Source organism: Chiloscyllium plagiosum, unplaced genomic scaffold (genome assembly GCF_037043375.1).
Source record: "Chiloscyllium plagiosum isolate Xiang-an unplaced genomic scaffold, Cpla_swu_hap1 HiC_scaffold_43, whole genome shotgun sequence".
Classification (NCBI taxonomy): Eukaryota; Metazoa; Chordata; class Chondrichthyes; order Orectolobiformes; family Hemiscylliidae; genus Chiloscyllium; species Chiloscyllium plagiosum.
Window position 1 is genome coordinate 30,442,434 of NW_028270181.1, and position 21,468 is coordinate 30,463,901.

Here is a 21,468-nt window from a genome sequence, read left to right on the forward strand (position 1 = left end):
CCCACAAGACTTGTGTCTTGTAGATAAGGGACAGGCTTTGGGAAGTCAGTTGGTGAGTCAGCATTGACAAGTTGGGCCAAAGGGCCTGTTTCACGCTATACGCTTGCTGTTTCTGCTGTTTGGCACGAACGACATCCTGTGAAGCTTGACCAGGCTGACACCACATTTTCTGGTATGCCAAGTGCTGCCCCTGGTGTGCCCTCCTGCACTCTCCATTTGAATTAAGACTGATCCCTTGGCTTGATGGTAATGGTAGAATGGGGAATATGCTGGGCTAGGAGTTTGCAGATTGTGGTGGAATTTGATTTTGCTGATGATGTCCACAGTGCCTCATGGATGTTCAATCTCGACTTGCTAGATTTGCTTGCAGTCTGTCCCAACCGTCATACGGTTAGAAGCACACACACCACATTGGTTGGCTTCCTCAATGTGAAGACAGACTCTGTTCTAGTAAGGACAGAGATCTCATTCTTACCAATACGGTCATAGACACATACACCCGTTACAGGTAGATTGGGGAGGATAAGCACTACCTTCCCTCATCACCTGCCACAGACCCATCTAGCAGCTATGACTCCAACATGGAGGAGCACTGATTCATTATCTTGGGGGTGGGAGTGAGGTGCAGGGAGTAGTATATCCAATTCAGCAGGAGATGTCCTCGTTTCACCTGATGCCATGAGACCGACGGTGTCCAGAGTCAATGTTGAGGGCTCCCAGGGCAACTCCCTTGTGATGGTATACCTCCACGGCATGTATTCAATTCTAGATCCTTCTAATAACGCATACGCTCTACAGCCTTGTCTACCTTCCTAAATGTACAGTCAGTCTTACAGCACGGAGACTGGCCCTTTGGCCCAAACTGGTCCATGCCGACCAAAATGTCCATCCACGCTAACCCCATTTCCCTGCACTTGGCCCATATTCTTCTAAACCTTTCCTACCTCTGTATTTGCCCAAATGTCTTTTAAATGTTGTTAAAGTATCCATCTCAACCACTTCTGCTGGCAGCTCATTCCATATGGGTTCCACCCTCTTAAAAAAAGTTAACCCTTGGGTTCCCTTTTATTTTCTCCCCTTTAACCTTAAACTGATGCCATCTCGTCCTCGATTCTCCAATCCTGGGAAGATGACTGAGTGCATTCACCCTATCCATGCCTCTCATGATCTTTTAGAAGTGTATACGATCCCCCCTCAGTCTCCTACGCTCTAAAGAAAAAACAAAAATCCTAGCTTGTCCAACCTCTCCCTTTCACTCAGACCGTTGAATCCCGGCAACATCCTTGTAAATTTCTTCTGCACTCTTTCCAGTTTAATAACATCCTTCCTATAGCAAGATGACCAAAACTGAACATAATACTCCAAGTGCAGCATGGACTAACGTCCTGTACAACTGCAACATAACTTCCCAACACACCACATTGGTTGGCTTCCTCAATGTGAAGACAGACTCTGTTCTAGTAAGGACAGAGATCTCATTCTTACCAATGCCCTGACTGATGAAGGCCAGTGTGCCAAAAGCCACCTTCACTGCCCTGTCTACCTGAGACTCCACTTTCAGGGAATCATGGACCTGAACTCCAAGGTCCCTCTGTTCCACTACACTCCTTAAGGCCCTACCATTCACCATGAAACTCCCAACTTGATTTGGCTTTCCAAAATGCAAGATCCCCACAGTTGTCTATATTAAACTCTATTTGTCATTTCTTGGCCCACTTCCCCAGCTGATCAAGGTCCTGCTGCAATTTCTGATAACCTTCCTCACTGTCCACGATACCTCCTATTTTAGTGTTACCTGCAAACTTACTAATCGTGCCTTGTACATTCTCATCCAAATCATTGGTATAGATAACAAACAGCAATGGGCCCAGCACCGACCCCTGAGGTACTCCACTAGTAACAGGCCTCCAGTCTGACAAGCATCCTTCCACGATTACCATCTGCTTCCTACCATCAAGCCAACCGTGTATCCAATTTGCCAGGTCTCTCTGGATTCCACGTGATCTAACCTTCCAGGCAGCCTACCTTGCGGAACCTTAACGAAATCCATATAGACTACATCTACTCCCCAGCCCTCGTCAACCTTCCTAGTCACTTCATCAAAGACCTCCAATAAATGTGAGGGGCATGATCTCCCACACATGAAGCCATGCTGACTATTCCCAATCAAACCCTGTCTTAAATGCATATTATTCCATTTACTCAGCCTGTAAAGGACAGTATGGTACAATTGATATTATGTTTGTAGATTTGTAGTGGTGAAATTGGAAAATCAGCCCATCTGCAGCCTAACTAGTATTTTGTAAATATCGAGCATAACTGTTTAGCTCCTGTAGTCTGTATCTCTCTTTACAAAGCTCAGAATCCTGTGTTTTTTTACCCCCACAATGATCAGTCCAATAAAGGCTACGATGGAGGAGTAATTTCTTCATTTGGGGAGGTAGTCCTTCACAATTCTCTAACTTAGTGGAATGCGGAAGCTCAGTTACTGAGCAAGATCTCAGCAGGAACTGAGACATTTCTGGTATCAGGAGACAAAGGCAGAGGAGTCAAAATTTAGCTATGATCTGTTGGATTGGAGGAGCAGCTTTGAGGGGCTGAATGGCCTGCTGCTATTTCCTATATTCCAACGCTGCTTCAACTTCATGACTTCTCAATAAGCTTGGCTTCCTTCATGTATTCATATCCGTACATCCTCAATGTTTCTCTGCTCCTGCTCCCTATTTGAACTTGAACTATTGACTGTCCTCATTCTGTCTACAAAATGCATCAAGTCACTGCACCAAACTGTACTTGCTATGAGTGTCTCCATTTCATTAACATGCACCCTCTGGAATTATTTGAGGAGAAAGTGAGGTCTGCAGATGCTGGAGATCAGAGCTGGAAATGTGTTGCTGGAAAAGCGCAGCAGGTCAGGCAGCATCCAGGGAACAGGAGAATCGACGTTTCGGGCATAAGCCCTTCTTCAGGAAGAAGGGCTTATGCCCGAAACGTCGATTCTCCTGTTCCCTGGATGCTGCCTGACCTGCTGCGCTTTTCCAGCAACACATTTCCAACCCTCTGGAATTATGTTATTACTCAACCCACTGATTACTACATTTCTGAGTTTGTGTTACCTGTAAACTTTGAAATTATGCCAACATACACATAAGAATGTAGATAACAAACATTAATGGGCCCAACACTGAGCCCTAAGGCACTCGACGAGTCAACAAGCACCAGGCCAACAAGCACCCTTCTTAGCATCAAGTTGGTCAGTTGCCTCAACAGCATTACCTGGGCAACCCCACGTACACTTGCATCCAGATTGAGAAGCAACCATTCACCAGTCACCACTCTGCTTTGCCTCCATTATACCTGTGTTGCTATCTTCCCCTTCAAATCCATGGGTTCAATTTTGCTAATCATTCTATTTTGTGGTAGATTATGAAACTATTTATTTATCCTGAGATGTGGGCATGGCTGCCAAGGCCAATAATTGTTGCCCATCCACAAATTACTCGTAAATTGAGAGGCTTGCTAGGGTCAAAGGGCAGTTTAGAGCCAACTGCATTGCTGTGGAGTCACATGTAGGCCAGACCAGGGAATGATGGCAGACTTCCTTCCTAAAAGGACATGGTGATTCAGCTGGGTTTTCACACAGTCACCATTACTGATACTAGCACAACTACAGTTGCACATTTGTGACAAGGATCTCACGAGCTGCCATGGTGAGAGTTGAACTATTGAACCAAGCCTCTGGTTTACTAGCCTAGTGACACAGCACAGCAAACCAACATTCATAACAATATCAATCATACCGTGCTCTCCTCTACAGGCCGAGTAAATGGAAATACAAGAACAAGCCTTTTGTTCATCTCTCATTGCCCAGACTGTTCAGTCTCATAACTTCAGTCGATTGTCCTGTTTAATTTTGAATATGGATGTGGAAATGGATATTCATTAACTGATACACTAAGAAAACAAATATCTCATGGTATCACCAACTCAAAATATTCAAATAGGGATGGGTATAATTCTGAGTCCACTCATCACTCTACTATACACATTCTCACCCACGAAGATAAGAATTGTTGATAATCATCGTCCAACAGACTTGCTGGCAATGTAACTGGAGTTAATTTGGACTCGCTGTTAGAAAAGATACATTAACTGGATAAAAGTGCTCAGAGGCTAGATTTGCAGGTTTATTTAGGGCAGTTTTACAGGCTGTTATATGATATCTACATCCAGGATTGGTCTCCTTCTATTTATTCCTGTCCCTGGCGACTGGGCCTTGTGTAATGCTCAGAGAACAGATGAGAAACAATCAATTGCTACCTGCTTCCTGCCCCCATCATCTGGCAGAGTATTACATTTCCTGGTTATTCAGTTAGTGACTCTCAATTCAAACTGAGTTCGATGCTTAAGCAGCCTTTCAGCTGCAGAACACTCATTAACAACTCAACAAAAGATTATTGACATGTAACTCACGTATCAGCGACGATCCTTACGACACTGCGGACAAAATTCAAATCCTGAGAGCAGGCACTAACTTTCCACCCAAATGCCCACCATTCTCCCTACATTGCCAACGCTTCATTTTTCACCAAATCTGACAAAATGTAAAACCATAGCCTCACATCTCTTCCTCAGCTGGGCTCAATGAGTCCCTCTGTGCGATGCTTTCCAGATTAAACTATCAAGATCATCTCTGTCTCTCTCTGTCTGTATAGCCCCTTTGTGTTCAAAAACAGTGGACTGTAGTCAAGGTGTCTGATCGCCCAAAGCCACTTGCTACAGCTTTTATGTTGCTCCAATAGACATTAATCTGGACGCTCAGAGCTCCTGTGACAGACAGACAGAGTCCCAGGCACTAATGTGCCATGGGACAAATAACTTATTTTCAACCCAAATCATGACTTTAAGCTTTTACATCATGGCTCCATTTGCAGTCAAAGCCCAGGGGCCACAATTTTAGAAACAGAAATGGACCATTCAGCCCTTCAAGCCTATTCCTGCACTTAATTAGGCAGCGGCTGATCTGCATCCAAACTACACTGCCCACTGTACTCTCATTGTCTTGGGGACACTTTTCAACAGAAATCTACTTGCTTCAAGTCTTGTAAACTCCTGCTGATCTCCTGCACCCACAGATAGGGTAGGGAGTTGGAATTTTTAGTATCCTGCACTTCAGAAAACATTTTCTGATTTCACTCCTCAGAAAAAAATGAACTTGAATCTTATAATTATTCCATTTTGTTCTGTACTACCCCTCCCGGAGGAGAGTTTCTCTCCAGTCCCACATAGAGAGTAGGGAAAGACTCTATCAGCGAGGTTAATTGAATGGCCCTCTGAGAGAAGCTGAGTGAACCAAATGTTGATCCTTTGTGATTTAATATCTCCTGACTCTATTGTTTTAGTTATAGGAACACAGAAAATAAGAGCCGCACTAGGCTATTCGGCCCATCGAGTCTGCTCCATCATTCAATATGATCATGGTTCATCATTAGGGCAGCATGATGGCTCAGTGGTTAGCACTGCTGCCTCACGACATCAGGGACCCACGTGCAATTCACCCCTCAGGCGATTGACTGTATGGTGCTTTCACCTTCTCCCTGTATCTGTGCAGGTTTCCTCCAGGTGCTCCGGCTTCCCCTCACAGTCCAAAGATGTGCAGGTTAGGTAGATTAGCCATGCTAAATTGCTCAATGTCCAGGGATGTGCCGGCTAGGTGGGTTAACTATAGGAAAATGCAGGGTGACAGGGATAGGGTAGCGGTGTGGGGTCTGGGTGGGATGCTGCTCCCAGAGTCAGTATGGACTTGATGGGCTGAATGACCTGCGTCCACACTATAGGGATTCTATGATCCAACTCAGCATACTGTTCATGCTTTCTCCCCATCTCTTTTCAGTTAATCCTAAGAACAATATCCAGCCTCTTCTTGAAAACAGTCTATGCTTTGGCCTAAAACACTTCCTGTGACAAAGAATTTCACAGGCTCACACTCCCCGGGAGGAGAAATCTCTCATCTCTGATCAAAATGGCTTCCTCCACATCATTAGGCTGTAACCCCTAGTTCTGTCATCCCTGTTCATTGGGAACACCTGTCCTGTACCTACTGTGTCTCGTCCTGTTAGAATTTTGTAGGTGTGCTCAGATCCCTCTCATTAATAAACTCTCGTGAATATAGTCTCTCTCAATGCAGTCTCTCTTCGTATGTCAGTCCTGCCTTCCCAGGAATCAGTCTGGTAAATCTTTTGTTAATCTCCCTCCATAGCCAAAACATCCTTCCTCAGATAAGGAGAGCAAAACTGCACACAATACTCCGAGGTGGTCTCACCAAGGTCCTGTACAATTGCAGCAAGATGTCCCTGCTCCTGTACCTGAATCCTCTTGCTATGAGGCGCAACATACCATTTGCTTTCTTCACCGCCTGCTGTACCTGCTTGCTCACTTTCAACACCTGGTGCACAAGGATACCCAGGTCTCACTGCCCCCTCAGCCTTTCTAATCTATCACCATTCAGTTAATAATCTGTCTGCCTGTTCTTGTTATTAAAGTGGATAGCCTCACATTTATCCATATTATACTTCATCTGATATACAGTCATAGGGATGTGCAGTATTGAAACAGACCCTTCGGTCCAATTCGTCCATGCCGACCAGATATCCTAAATTAGTCTCGCCCATTTGCCAGCATTTGGCCCATATCTCACTAAAGCCTTTCTATTCATATATCCAGATGCCTCCACCACTTCCTCTGGCAACTCATTCCATACACGTACCACCCTCTGTATGAAACCGTTGCCCTTTCAGTCCCTTTTATATCTTCTCCCCATTACCCTAAGCCTATGCCCTCTCGTTTTGGACTCCCTTACCCTAGGAACAAGACCTTGGCTATTCACCCTATCCATGCCCCTCATGATTTTATTTTATAAATGCATAAAACATGCATTTGCTCACTCATTCAACTGGTCCATATCACACTGAAGCATCTCTGCACCTTCCTCACAATTCACCCACCCACCCTGCGTGCCCACCAAGGGATTTCTAACTGAACAGAACTGAAAAGATCCCACAGAAACAGGGGACAGTACTCCGTCATGTAATAACACCAACTCCCACTTGCTGAGAGGCATCCATCAAAGCTTAAAAAGATTCCCAGATTCTCAGTGCGTTTACAACAGCGACGTAGAGTTCTCTAGCAGCGTTGAACCACTGACAATGGTTAAATTGTAAAAACAGTGAATTACCACAGGCCTTAAAATCTTTAAACTGACCACATGTTTGATCTTTCAAGGAGGGGTCACTATCAGAAGCCCACCCAGAACAGTTAGTATCTATTCTGGGCCACGCTGTAACTGCAAGGAATTCTAATCACATGCCCAAGCTTTCATCTAATCTCAGCTCAAGAATTTCCTTTTTCAAGTTATGTAACTAATGGGTCTCTGGGCACTTTTAATCAGGCTGTGATTGAGGATGCCCAGTCCCTGGGTGTGGTACACAAGCTGTCAAATTAAAGGCAGGAGGTTAAGGAACATAAGACTTTGGAAGGGGGGTGGGGGGGGGGGGGGCACAACAAGGAAGGGGTAAAAGACAAAGAAAGAGACAGGAAGGTGGCTAGGGGAAGGGAGGGGGTAATGGCGGAGAGATGTCAAAAGCTGAGAATTCCCACATGGCTGTCCTCCAGCCGTACGGACTCCAAGCCTCCCCAACCACGTACCTCGTTCCCCAGCCCGTCTTGCTGACCGTCGCACTGTTTAGTCTAGCCAACGTCCTCATGGTGCTCCACATGCAGCCACAGAGTCATACAACACAGAACCAGACCCTTTGGTCCAACTCGTCCATGGAGGAAGCAACTTTCACAAACTAAGTTAAAAATCACACAGCACCAGATTATAGTCCAACAGGTTTAATTGGAAGCACACTAGCTTTCGGAGTGACGCACCTTACAAACTAAACTTGTTTCACTTGTCTGCACTTGGCCCACATCCCTCAAAACCTTTCCTCTTCATGTACCTGTCCAAATGCCATTTAAAATGTTGTTACTGTACCCACATGTTACTTCCTCTGGCAGTTTGTTCCACAAACATGAGAAAATTGCCCCTCGGGAACCTTTTAAATCTTTCTCGTCTCACCTTTAAAATATGCCGTCTACTTTTGAACTCACCTACCTTAAAGAAAAAGACTTTAGATGTTCATCTTATCTATGCCCCTCGTGATTTTATAAACCCTAATAAGGTCACCCTCAACCTCGTATGCATCAGTGGAAAAAGTGCCAGCCTATCCAGCCTCTCCCCATAACCCGTACGCTCCATTCCTGACAATACCCTGGTAAATCTTTTCTGAACCCTCTCCAATTTAATAATATCCTTCCGATAGAAGGATGACCAGAACTATACACAGTACTCCAAAAGTGGCCTCACCAACGTCCTGTACAACCTCAACAGGACATCCCTTGCTTCCCCTTTTCCTTTCTCTCTCACTCCCCGTCTTCATTTCCTACTCAGGGAGTATCTTTCACGACCCTTCACTGACTGTTAAGCCCTTTAGGACATCGAGGTCATGCGACGGTGCTATATCAATGCAATTCCTGTCTGTTCTCTCCACGCTATCTTCACCTGTTCCCTTTCTCTCACCATCCCTCGGCCTTCTTGTGTTGTTTGTCCTCTTTCCTGAACTACTTCTTTACCTGATCTCTCTCAGCCCAGTCCTCTCCTGTCCCATTCTCCCTCTCCACCCACCCAACTCCCCTGCTGACCCTGCCCCACTCTTGGTCCAATTCATTTACTCCACAAACTGCCCCTCACTCCACCTGCCTAGAATTCCACACCTTGTCTGAACGCCTCAGGTGTAACATAAGGAGAGATTCAGCTCACATTTAACCACGGCAGGTCACTTCTTCATTACATTGCTCACCACATGCCCAGCGCCAGATTGCAATCTCTCAGGATTATTACAGGGCAAAAGGAGGCCACTCAGCCCATCGTGTCTGCCCCGGCTCGCCGAACAAGCAATTCACCCAGTGCCATTCTCCTGCTTCCTCCCTGTAACCCTGCACACTGTTCCTTCACAACAAACCAGACTTCATGATAGGTACAAAATGTAAAATGCTTTCAAAAGAAGCCAGTTACTTAGCTCTGGGTCTTCAAACCTGTAGCTGAATCGAACTAGCCGATCTAGAATAAAGGGAGAGGAAAGAAGCAATGATCCTGAACACAAATTTGCTCTCAGTGGAAAGTTTATAAAAATAATATGGTTTAACTGTTCCTTTCCACACTGAGCAATCCTAAAACAACGAGTGCTTTAATCAGAAGCAAAGGCCGAAATAAAAACTGGATAAAAGAATTGGATGAGTATTTGAAGAGAAAGAACATAGAATCACTTGCTCAGCCATTTCAGCTAAGAGGTAAAAACAATGACTGCAGATGCTGGAAACCAGATTCTGGATCAGTGATGCTGGAAGAGCACAGCACTTCAGGCAGCATCATCAGCCACATTGCTGTGGGTCTGGAGTCACATGTAGGCCCGGCCAGGTAAATCAGCAGATTTCCTTTGTTAGTGAGCCAGATCAGTGTTTACAACAAACAATGATGGCTTCTTCTTCTTCAGTTTTATCAAATGAATTTAAATCTTGCCTAGCTGCTGTGCTAAGATTTGAACCCAGATCCACACAGCATTAGCTTAGGCCTGTAACCCAGTGACATTACCAACACGCTCCCAGTTTCTCCCCAGTTCATACCACCTTCTCCCAATTTACAAATGGATCCACACAAGTACTCATGGTTAGACTTTTAGGTTAAGGTTATCTTTCTCCAAAGCAAATGCTCACAAAACTCAATGGATCTGAAACACTTCAAACGCAAAGAACAGAAACTGTTTCGCCCTGCCTAAACATTATCGCCCAATGGTTCCAACATAAACAAACAGCTCCTTAGCACCACAGGAAGAATGCTACAGCCTCCTGCCTAACAGCGACGCATTTTACCGAGCAAGGAGTCATTAAAGAAGGGGCTTTCTTTAATCCTGGGGAAGAGGGGAGCCTCAGGCGCACCACTTTCCCCAAGAGTGATCACGCAGAGGAAAGCCAGTGAGCCTGACACAGTGCGGCCATACAAATTCTGCATCAGGTCAGAATTTGCATGGCAAACGTGCTACCTTCTTTCTGGTGAAGTCGCGGTAGTCCCTCAGGATCTGACCGATCAGTACTCAAAATCCCAACTATCGGAAATTTAAATCAGAGTGAAGATGACACCAAAAAGTATAGTCACAAAGACACCTTCTCCAATTCTAGCAGTGAAGGACAGGGGATTGCTACTGCTTTTCTTGACTGTACACACACACATCTCATAACATTTCCAGTTCAGGAGTCTTGGTGCACATACAAAACAACATTGAGACACCAAACGAGATGGCAATGCATCCATGACCGACTATATGCGCACATAAATGCTCAGCTACTTACTAATTTGAGCACTCAGATGGGATTTCCAAGGGAGAATTCAGCGCTGCATTCTGAAAGAATAAAAACAAAGAGGGTCATTGATAACTCGCAAACACCAAACACACGCAACGAAAAAGAGAGGAAAAAGGGCAAAAAGTAGGAGCTAGCTGCCCTGATATTGGGTGAACTTTGCAGAGGTAGGGCCACAGAACGGCGCACCGCTTTCAAATCGGATGCTATCGCCTCAAATCCCACTTCACAGTCAGGTCTCGAAACTCTTGCTTGCTTGAATAAATCCAGTGATTCTTCCTTGTGCCCTGGGGGTGGGTGATGTGGGGGCGGGAGGGGAGGGAGGGGGGTGTTTGGGGAAAGACAGGGGGGGGTGGGTGTGACAGATTGAACAGCAGACAGTTGTGCTCATTCTTGCATAGCCTCTGTTCTTTTGTTTGTGAATGAGTCATTGTGCATCAGACCAAAGGGAGGGAAAAATATCCAACCAGCTTTGGGGTACAGAGACAGCATAAAAGGCTGAGAGAGGGAACCTTTTTAAGCTAACCCTGCTCTTGACAAACTTACCTAGTTCTCTACGGTGGGTGTGTTTGTTTCATTTTAAAACTACAGTACTCCTTTCGGAGAAATCGCTTAGTGCTATCTGGCAACGTTACATACGTACATGCCCCCCGTGCCCTTTCACAGGACTCCTCAGATCTGGCTCTTTGTTCAAAAGCATTTCAATTTGACAGCCAAAGCCACAGTAAGCAGCAGACAAACAGCTCCTCCAACAGCTGCTGTTGCTGTTCCTGTTCCACTGAACAAATCCTTAGCTCAGGAAGCATCATGCTCACTAATCTGAAAGTCCTAATCACAGGCAACTTGGATAAGCACCCAGCCGAGCGGGAGAAGAGACGGGAGAGATTTTACCATCCGTAGCTCCATCGCAACAACCTCTTGCTCTCAGAGCTGGCAGCGGTGGGTGTGGGGCGGTCAGAGCTGGAACAGTATTCCCAGTTAACGGACAGAGACGGAGTGGACCGTAACTGCAAGTGGCCCACAGCGAGCACAACAACAGGAAACAGTAGAGGAAAGCTAAAAGCATGCACACATACACATCTGCGTTAAATTGCAACCGTGATACAGGCAAAGTCTGGAAACAGAATCTAGGGACTGGTGGCCAGTCTCGACTCTGAAACTCAGCCAAACAGGAGGCTTGGAGCCAATTCCTGTGGGGAGCTCGTGCCGCAAGCAAGAACAGTTTCATTTTCAGGACACAGTGACCAAAAGGTCGAAACATGAACTCGCAAAAGCACTGACAAAAGAAAATCTAACGACGCTTGTAATTTCAGGAAAAGGACATGCACAAATGCTACCAGGATACAGTATTCCAGGTGACCAATCTCAGCTTTTGTCAAGCGTATGCTGATTATCAATCGATTACAAGCTTTATGATCTTCAGGAGGCTCCCTGAAGACTGGCTGATTCAGTCTCGTCAGTGAAAGGGTTAACACATGCAGGGAGTGATTGACATGAGAGAAAGTTGAGAATACCTTGCAAAATTGGGTGTCGTGGCTTCTAAAAAGCTTCTCCATTTTTTCTAAGTCTGTGTCTAGCTCAGCCTGGTAGAGATAGAGATCTTTCTCTAGCTGATCCTGATTGAAAACAAAAGGAAGGGATAGAAAGATTTGAGGAGTTCACTTCGGGCAGTGCAAACAGATACACACACACACACACACACGAAGAGAGCAACTCAACACCGCAACTTGCAGCCTGTGGACTCAGCTGACTATCCTCAGATCAGCTCTTGGCAAAACTTCAGCACATTGAAAACAGTATTTTGCTTTCAAATAAATTCACAACATCTGTCACTCAAGATACAAGTAAAGATAACCACAAAACAGTACAGTGGCGGGGCAGAATCGAAGTGTTAAAATTTTACATGTGGGGACCAACAGTAAATTAACAGAAAAAGAAGTGTTCACAATGTATTCATTTTTACAAGGGCTTGTTTGTTACTTATCTGTCCTTTGACCGTGTTACTCCTTTGGTCTTCTTTCCCTATCCCCATGCCTGACCACCCATGTTCCACGCTCCGAGATACCCACACTATGGCAGGCTCGAAACAGGGAGGCCATTCCAAATCATGACACACCTCAACACCAACATCTTGCACTAGCCATATTCCCAAATCACAATGAAAATGTCCAACTGTCCTGAAGGTGCAGGAATATTTCTGGAAGGCAAAGGCCTGCTTCTTCAGTTTCTGGCAGTGGTCACCAATAGCACAGTTTTACCCGATCCACGTTGCCTTATTTTTCACATGGAAGTTTAATTTTGGAACATGAACATGCTATTTGACTGTAAGGGCATCACCGTTTGCTTTTAAGTTTAATCGCCAGGATGTGAACGTCAGTGGTAAAGCCAGCATTTATTGTCCTTCCTTGGAAGATGTTACTGAGGTGGTGATAAGCTGCCTTATGAACTACAGCAGTCCATGTTCTGTAGGTACACGATGCAGTTGGAGAGGGAATTCCAGGATTTCGGCCCAGCGACCCTGAAGGGATGGTGAATGGCTTGAAGGGGAACTTGCAAGGGTGGTGTTCCCCATGTATCTGCTGCCCTTGTCCTTCTGGATGGTAGAGGTCATAAAGGTGATGGTGCTGCTGCTGGAACAGGCTTGGGCGAGTTACTGCCACACATCTTGAAGTTGGTGCACATAGCGGTGTGCTGGTGGTGAAGAAAAGTAACATTGAAGGTGTTGCAAGTCTTTGCATCAAGTGGCCGGTTTATGCACTAGTGTGTTGTTTGAGCTGCACTCATAGGCAAGCAGAGAGTACTCCATTGTGTTCCTAACTTGCACCGGGTAAATGGTGGACGGTCATTAAAAACGACAAGAAGTGGTTACTTGCTGCAGAATTCCCAGCCCAGTTCCAGTCTAGTCCAATTCAGTTTCTAGTCAATGGTAACTCCCCAGCATCTTGATGGTGGAGGATTTCGCTTTAGTAATGTTCAACGTCAAGAAGAGCTGGTTAAATTCTCTCTTGCCAGAGATAGTTAGTGCTTGACACTTGCATGGCATAAATGTTAGATGTCACTTCTCAGCCAACCTTTGGATACGGTCCAGGTCTTACTATACATGGATACGATCACTTCAGTCTCTGAGGAGTCACGCGTGGCACCGAACTTTGTGTAATCAAAGAGCATCCTCACTTCCCAAGGTCATTAATGAAGCAACTGAAAATGATCAAGCTTAGGATAGTCCAGAGGAACTCTGAGCTGGTGTGGCACAGTAGTAGTGTCCCTACATCTGGGCCAAAAGATATACACAAACCCACCTGCTCCACAGGTGTGCGTTAACATCTGTTAACAGGTTGACTGGAAAATATTCGCCCTGAGGAACTCCTGTACAGATGTTCTGAAACTGAGATGACTAACCTCCAACAGCAACCATCTTTCTTTGTGCTGGGTATGACTTGAGCCAGCAGAGAGCTCTCCCCTGATTTCCAACGACTCCAGCTGTGGGCGGGGCTCCTTCATGCCACACACTGTCAAATCAGGTGACAAATTGAGGTTGAAGACAGTTCAACTGCTGCCAATGGCTCACCGTGCCTCACCGATGCCCAGTTCCTAAATCTGGTGAACAATTATTCCATTTAACAGGTTGGTAGTGGCACACAACATGGAGGATATCCCCCCTATGAAGACAGGATTTCATCACTACAAGGATTGGATGATAGTTATCCTTGCAGACACTGTCAAGGACAGAAGCTTCTACAAATGGTAAGGGTGAGGTCAAGGAAGTTTTTCCTTCTTGTTGGTTCCTTCACCGCTTGCCGCAGACAGTGTCCTTTCAGACCCAACCCGCTCCATCAGTCAGTCATGGTACTGCTGATGGTACCACCCCCCCTCCCCCAACCCAGAGTATATTCTGTACCCTCAGGTATGTACCATAGAGGAACACTGAGGGGATGGATGAGGGATAAGGTAGGTGATAACATCATTCGCACCCTAAGCGATGTCACCAATATCACACATGACTCAGGTCACAGTATTCTTCCAAACGTTTCCGTGATCTTTAATATAGTTCCAAGTTCTGCAGGCTCCATATCACTGGGCTTCCACCTCTCGATCTCCCGAAGTTGCCTCCAGCCTCATCGCATTGACTGCAGCAATCTCCTTTAGCCTTATGCACCCACCCAGTCGCATCCCAACTTCACCGCAGCAACCCCCTCCTACCTCAGTGGCTGACTATGACAACTGCCCAGGTAATTCTTGGAAAGTACAATTTTGCAGCTCTGCCTTTATTTGTTCAGTTAATTTTTTGTGGTGGCACATGGACTCTCAGTGATACGTGGAACTTGCACATCAGGTGTTCCTCGATTCTGGAGTTCCCCAGGGATTTATGGAACGGTAGCTCCTGTCACATTGTGCTGGAGTCAAAAACTATCCCTTTCTCCAAGTTGCTCCTGCGGTCCATGAAGGGACTGTACTGGAACAGTGGTTCACTCTAGGCCGTGTGTGAGCAGGGTTTATAGCTCCAGCTCAGTTTTAATCTCCTCGACATTAAATTGGTGACACAGTGGTAACGTCACTGGACTGATGCTCTATGGCAACAGTTCAAATCGCAATGGCAGCTGATGGAAGTCAATCAATAAATCTGGAATCGAAAACTGGTCACCATGTAACTACACTTGATCATAAAAATCCCATCTAGGTCGCTGATGAATCTTAGTGGAGGAAATCTGCCGTCCTTACCTGGTCTGACCTATACATGACTCCAAGCCTGAAGCAACGCAGTTGACTTTTAACTGCCTGGCAAAATGGGCTCATAAGCCACTCAAGGGCAATTAGCGATTGGCAACAAAAGTTGACCCCACCAGCAACACCCACATGCCACAAAAGAAATAATGTCCCTAGTCGGATCATTGATGAAACATGGATTCCGTTTCTCTCGCCACAGATGCTGCTGGACCGGAGTTCTCCAGCCTCCGCAATATTTTGATCTTTCAAAGGAGTAAAGCTCAGCAGTGGTAGCCTGACCTCAGAGATGGCTGCTCTGGGTCAGCAAGTGGAAACAAGAGTTCTATTCTCTGAACAGGAGACTGTTCTGATCGGGATGATGCCAGTCAGACTTTGCACGAAGGGTACAACGTGGAACAAAGAGATAAAGCACTAGAAGCAAATCAACAGGGGCAAAGCGAAGAATAATATCGGATTGCTGTTAACACCATTTGCAAAGGCTGCTTGCACAATCCAACTACAACAGAGACACGTCATGCATCAGTGATTACAGTCCTGAAGCCACAGCGGTTTGATATCAGAGCATTCACTCAGCAATGATCTGCACGCCAGGGATATAATGCTGAATGCAAATGTTAGAAAGGAAATAAAATGCTGACAGTCTGGAATGAAAACAGCAAAGTCAAGCTGGTCAAGGTCTGAAAGAGAAAAGATTGAGACAGTGTCTCTGACAAAAAAACCAAGGACTTGCAATCCTCCTCTTTCAGAAGCTGACTGGTTGCAGCACCCGGAGGGTTAATGCCATCAGACAAAGGAGGGTGGACACATCAGAGAAATGAGTTACCTTTCTATTCTCTACAGAAAGAATAGAGCATTCTCCCGGCGTATATTCCCAAATCTTTTTTGGAGGCTGATGAAGAGCAAAGGAGGAAATGAAGAAATGAACAGGGCAAAAAACATTGCAAGGAATTGGGAACGAGGGGGTCAGAACCCAAAGCGATTGCAAAACAGAGCGGGGTAAATATCTCTGGTTGGGATCAGTCAGGATTCACTGCTCATGCATTGTGGGTGGGAGGAGACTGCAGAGCCAAGAATAACCAGGAGTGAACCAGTTCAGTGTCCGCTCTATATCCAGCTGGGAATCCTCAGTTAAGGGAGGGCCATTAAAACAGAGCTAGCACACACCAGGGGAAAAAAAACATCAGCTCAGTGCTTTCACCCAGTGCCCATTGACTTACGGCTTCTGCCAGTGGCAGCGGACAGAGCCCCTTCCTACTGTGAGGCCCACATGGTGGTAGACTCAATGATGTACATTCAGACCACTTGGGTGGGGATAGTAATGCCCAGGGGATACAAAACGGCACACATTTGATGGCATCACAAAAGCTCTGCCTGTCGCAAAGTTGGGTGTGGGAGTATTTATACCATCGTGGGTGTATAGCCAATCAGAATCAGTTATAAGCACAAAATCTATTTACTCAATTGTTTTTACTTGGGAACATATCAGCTATTTGATTAGATGTGACAGCCAAACACCCACACAGGCAGCCAGAGTGGGCATCATTGAAGGGGAAGCTAGAGAAGCCACATGACTTCCTCCCTCTGACTCTGCCCAGCCCAAGAGCAGGCCTGAATCCTGGAATGCAGATGCAGAGGGGGTGAGGGTGTCTATGGGAGAATTAATTGTTAAAATGCAGTGCACAGAGACTATCAATGGGCAATGTGCATTTGCAAGCGCAAAGTGAGGCTCCAGTGGTTAGCTAGGCCGCAATGAGAAATGAAGGTGGGGCTGGACTGCGTTTCTGACCCCCTCATTCCCACTTTGCTCAGAGTCAACTCAGAACAGACAGAAAGAAACACTAAGAAGGGAGCATTGTATCCTACCAGCTAAAGAGAGAAGCCAGCAGGAGAACCCGCTGAGAGACAGAGAGGAAGCAAGCTTTCAGCTAACATTTTACAATAGTCATCTTTGCAACTATCACACACAGCGGGTTGGTCCAGAACCATGTCCAAAGGGAATGTATGACTTTTTATTTTTCACAATAGAGTGAAAGCTGATTGGTTTGAGTGAAAATACCATCTACCATATTGATCAATAGCTGCCAGTCAGAAAAGCTTGAAGGACAACAGGATTGAGACCATTATTCACATGGCATCCCAGTCACCTCAGGCAAGATGCTGTTTGAACCCAGCCAAGGAATTTATTGTACTGTTATTCCCTATTAACATCAAAAGAGTAGAGCTGAAAGCGTACAGAAAGAATAGAGCATTCTCCCGGCGTATATTCCCAAATCTTTTTTGGAGGCTGATGAAGAGCAAAGGAGGAAATGAAGAAATGAACAGGGCAAAAAACATTGCAAGGAATTGGGAACGAGGGGGTCAGAACCCAAAGCGATTGCAAAACAGAGCGGGGTAAATATCTCTGGTTGGGATCAGTCAGGATTCACTGCTCATGCATTGTGGGTGGGAGGAGACTGCAGAGCCAAGAATAACCAGGAGTGAACCAGTTCAGTGTCCGCTCTATATCCAGCTGGGAATCCTCAGTTAAGGGAGGGCCATTAAAACAGAGCTAGCACACACCAGGGGAAAAAAAACATCAGCTCAGTGCTTTCACCCAGTGCCCATTGACTTACGGCTTCTGCCAGTGGCAGCGGACAGAGCCCCTTCCTACTGTGAGGCCCACATGGTGGTAGACTCAATGATGTACATTCAGACCACTTGGGTGGGGATAGTAATGCCCAGGGGATACAAAACGGCACACATTTGATGGCATCACAAAAGCTCTGCCTGTCGCAAAGTTGGGTGTGGGAGTATTTATACCATCGTGGGTGTATAGCCAATCAGAATCAGTTATAAGCACAAAATCTATTTACTCAATTGTTTTTACTTGGGAACATATCAGCTATTTGATTAGATGTGACAGCCAAACACCCACACAGGCAGCCAGAGTGGGCATCATTGAAGGGGAAGCTAGAGAAGCCACATGACTTCCTCCCTCTGACTCTGCCCAGCCCAAGAGCAGGCCTGAATCCTGGAATGCAGATGCAGAGGGGGTGAGGGTGTCTATGGGAGAATTAATTGTTAAAATGCAGTGCACAGAGACTATCAATGGGCAATGTGCATTTGCAAGCGCAAAGTGAGGCTCCAGTGGTTAGCTAGGCCGCAATGAGAAATGAAGGTGGGGCTGGACTGCGTTTCTGACCCCCTCATTCCCACTTTGCTCAGAGTCAACTCAGAACAGACAGAAAGAAACACTAAGAAGGGAGCATTGTATCCTACCAGCTAAAGAGAGAAGCCAGCAGGAGAACCCGCTGAGAGACAGAGAGGAAGCAAGCTTTCAGCTAACATTTTACAATAGTCATCTTTGCAACTATCACACACAGCGGGTTGGTCCAGAACCATGTCCAAAGGGAATGTATGACTTTTTATTTTTCACAATAGAGTGAAAGCTGATTGGTTTGAGTGAAAATACCATCTACCATATTGATCAATAGCTGCCAGTCAGAAAAGCTTGAAGGACAACAGGATTGAGACCATTATTCACATGGCATCCCAGTCACCTCAGGCAAGATGCTGTTTGAACCCAGCCAAGGAATTTATTGTACTGTTATTCCCTATTAACATCAAAAGAGTAGAGCTGAGACCCACAAGGGAGTCGGTTGGGTGTGTCTCACACCTTCTATGATCCTGGCTGTGACAGTTTGACCCACCCCAGCCCACAGTAACCACACCCTCCCCACACACAAACACTTCTTGCCTTGCGTGAAGGGGCTTTAGTCCATCAGCCAGATCCTGGGTCATTTGTCCTGAGCTAAAGCTGCAGGAAGACCCTGTGTGGCAGCACTCCCCAGCAGTATGGCACACTGCTCTTCACCATCAAGAGCTCAAACCCAGTACCAACTCCAGGCCTGCTGCATCCCGCAGTGTCAGTGCAGGGAGCACAGTTCACAACAAGGCCAAAGGTGAAGCAGGCAGCTCCCCTACTGTTGGTAGCAAAACCTTGGGAATGATGCCGCGACACTGAGATCACAGAGGGAGAGGGTGGGACCCAGATAGGGGGGAGCAAGAGAGAGAGATGAGGAGGAGCAGAGAGTGTGGATTAGCAAGGAAGGGGGAGATCAGGGGCGTCTGAGCGAGGAAGAGAGAAAGAGCAAGGCTGGGGTGTAGAGATGGAGAGCAGGAGTGAGAGAGAGAGAGAAAGGGAGTGAGACAGCAGTAGAGGGGGCAGTGGGTGGGAAGGGTAAAGAGGGCGAGGGAAAGAGAGGGGGGGGCGAGGGAAAGAGAGGGGGGGGCGAGGGAAAGAGAGGGGGGGGCGAGGGAAAGAGAGGGGGGGGCGAGGGAAAGAGAGGGGGGGGCGAGGGAAAGAGAGGGGGGGGCGAGGGAAAGAGGGGGGGGCGAGGGAAAGAGAGGGGGGGGCGAGGGAAAGAGAGGGGGGGCGAGGGAAAGAGAGGGGGGGGCGAGGGAAAGAGAGGGGGGGGGCGAGGGAAAGAGAGGGGGGGGCGAGGGAAAGAGAGGGGGGGGCGAGGGAAAGAGGGGGGGGGGCGAGGGAAAGAGGGGGGGGGCGAGGGAAAGAGAGGGGGGGGCGAGGGAAAGAGAGGGGGGGGCGAGGGAAAGAGAGGGGGGGGCGAGGGAAAGAGAGGGGGGGGGCGAGGGAAAGAGAGGGGGGGGGCGAGGGAAAGAGAGGGGGGGGCGAGGGAAAGAGAGGGGGGGCCGAGGGAAAGAGAGGGGGGGCCGAGGGAAAGAGAGGGGGGGGCGAGGGAAAGAGAGGGGGGGGCGAGGGAAAGAGAGGGGGGGGCGAGGGAAAGAGAGGGGGGGGCGAGGGAAAGAGAGGGGGGGGCGAGGGAAAGAGAGGGGGGGGCGAGGGAAAGAGAGGGGGGGGGCGAGGGAAAGAGAGGGGGGGGCGAGGGAAAGAGAGGGGGGGGCGAGGGAAAGAGAGGGGGGGGCGAGGGAAAGAGAGGGGGGGGCGAGGGAAAGAGAGGGGGGGGCGAGGGAAAGAGAGGGGGGGGCGAGGGAAAGAGAGGGGGGGGCGAGGGAAAGAGAGGGGGGGCGAGGGAAAGAGAGGGGGGGCGAGGGAAAGAGAGGGGGGGGCGAGGGAAAGAGAGGGGGGGCGAGGGAAAGAGAGGGGGGGGCGAGGGAAAGAGAGGGGGGGGCGAGGGAAAGAGAGGGGGGGGCGAGGGAAAGAGAGGGGGGGGCGAGGGAAAGAGAGGGGGGGGCGAGGGAAAGAGAGGGGGGGCGAGGGAAAGAGAGGGGGGGGCGAGGGAAAGAGAGGGGGGGGGCGAGGGAAAGAGAGGGGGGGCGAGGGAAAGAGAGGGGGGGCGAGGGAAAGAGAGGGGGGGCGAGGGAAAGAGAGGGGTGGCGAGGGAAAGAGAGGGGTGGCGAGGGAAAGAGAGGGGTGGCGAGGGAAAGAGAGGGGGGAACGAGGGAAAGGGGGGGACGAGGGAAACAGACCAGGGGGGGACGGAGAGAGAGAAAGAGAGAGGGGGGGGCGAGGGAAAGAGATGGGGCGAGGAAAAGAGAGGGGGCGAGGAAAAGAGAGGGGGGGCGAGGAAAAGAGAGGGGGGGGCGAGGAAAAGAGAGGGGTGGCGAGGGAAAGAGAGGGGTGGCGAGGGAAAGAGAGGGGTGGCGAGGGAAAGAGAGGGGTGGCGAGGGAAAGAGAGGGGTGGCGAGGGAAAGAGAGGGGTGGCGAGGGAAAGAGAGGGGTGGCGAGGGAAAGAGAGGGGTGGCGAGGGAAAGAGAGGGGTGGCGAGGGAAAGAGAGGGGTGGCGAGGGAAAGAGAGGGGTGGCGAGGGAAAGAGAGGGGTGGCGAGGGAAAGAGAGGGGTGGCGAGGGAAAGAGAGGGGTGGCGAGGGAAAGAGAGGGGTGGCGAGGGAAAGAGAGGGGTGGCGAGGGAAAGAGAGGGGTGGCGAGGGAAAGAGAGGGGTGGCGAGGGAAAGAGAGGGGTGGCGAGGGAAAGAGAGGGGTGGCGAGGGAAAGAGAGGGGGGAACGAGGGAAAGAGAGGGGGGAACGAGGGAAAGGGGGGGACGAGGGAAACAGACCAGGGGGTGACGGAGAGAGAGAAAGAGAGAGGGGGGGGGCGAGGGAAAGAGATGGGGCGAGGAAAAGAGAGGGGGGGCGAGGAAAAGAGAGGGGGGGGCGAGGAAAAGAGAGGGGGGGGCGAGGAAAAGAGAGGGGGGGGCGAGGAAAAGAGAGGGGGGGGCGAGGAAAAGAGAGGGGGGGCGAGGAAAAGAGAGGGGGGCGAGGAAAAGAGAGGGGGGCGAGGAAAAGAGAGGGGGGGCGAGGAAAAGAGAGGGGGGGCGAGGAAAAGAGAG

General features: G+C 48.2%; 1 protein-coding gene across 48 annotated transcripts in view; it reads right to left on the minus strand.

Moving 5' to 3' along the window:
- Positions 1-21,468, minus strand: part of LOC122541752 (sorbin and SH3 domain-containing protein 1-like) — a 406,532-nt gene that overhangs the window by 42,412 nt on the left and 342,652 nt on the right. For 45 of the 48 annotated variants that reach the window (XM_087982591.1, XM_087982587.1, XM_087982603.1 and 42 more), the window contains 3 exons: positions 16,004-16,069; positions 11,970-12,071; positions 10,447-10,496 (listed from right to left, as the gene is read on the minus strand). In XM_087982591.1, coding sequence (XP_087838717.1) covers positions 10,447-10,496; positions 11,970-12,071; positions 16,004-16,069 — 218 coding nt within the window. The remainder of the gene's footprint in view (positions 1-10,446; positions 10,497-11,969; positions 12,072-16,003; positions 16,070-21,468) is intronic. The other 3 variants (XM_087982581.1, XM_087982580.1, XM_087982596.1) reach the window with 1 other exon arrangement.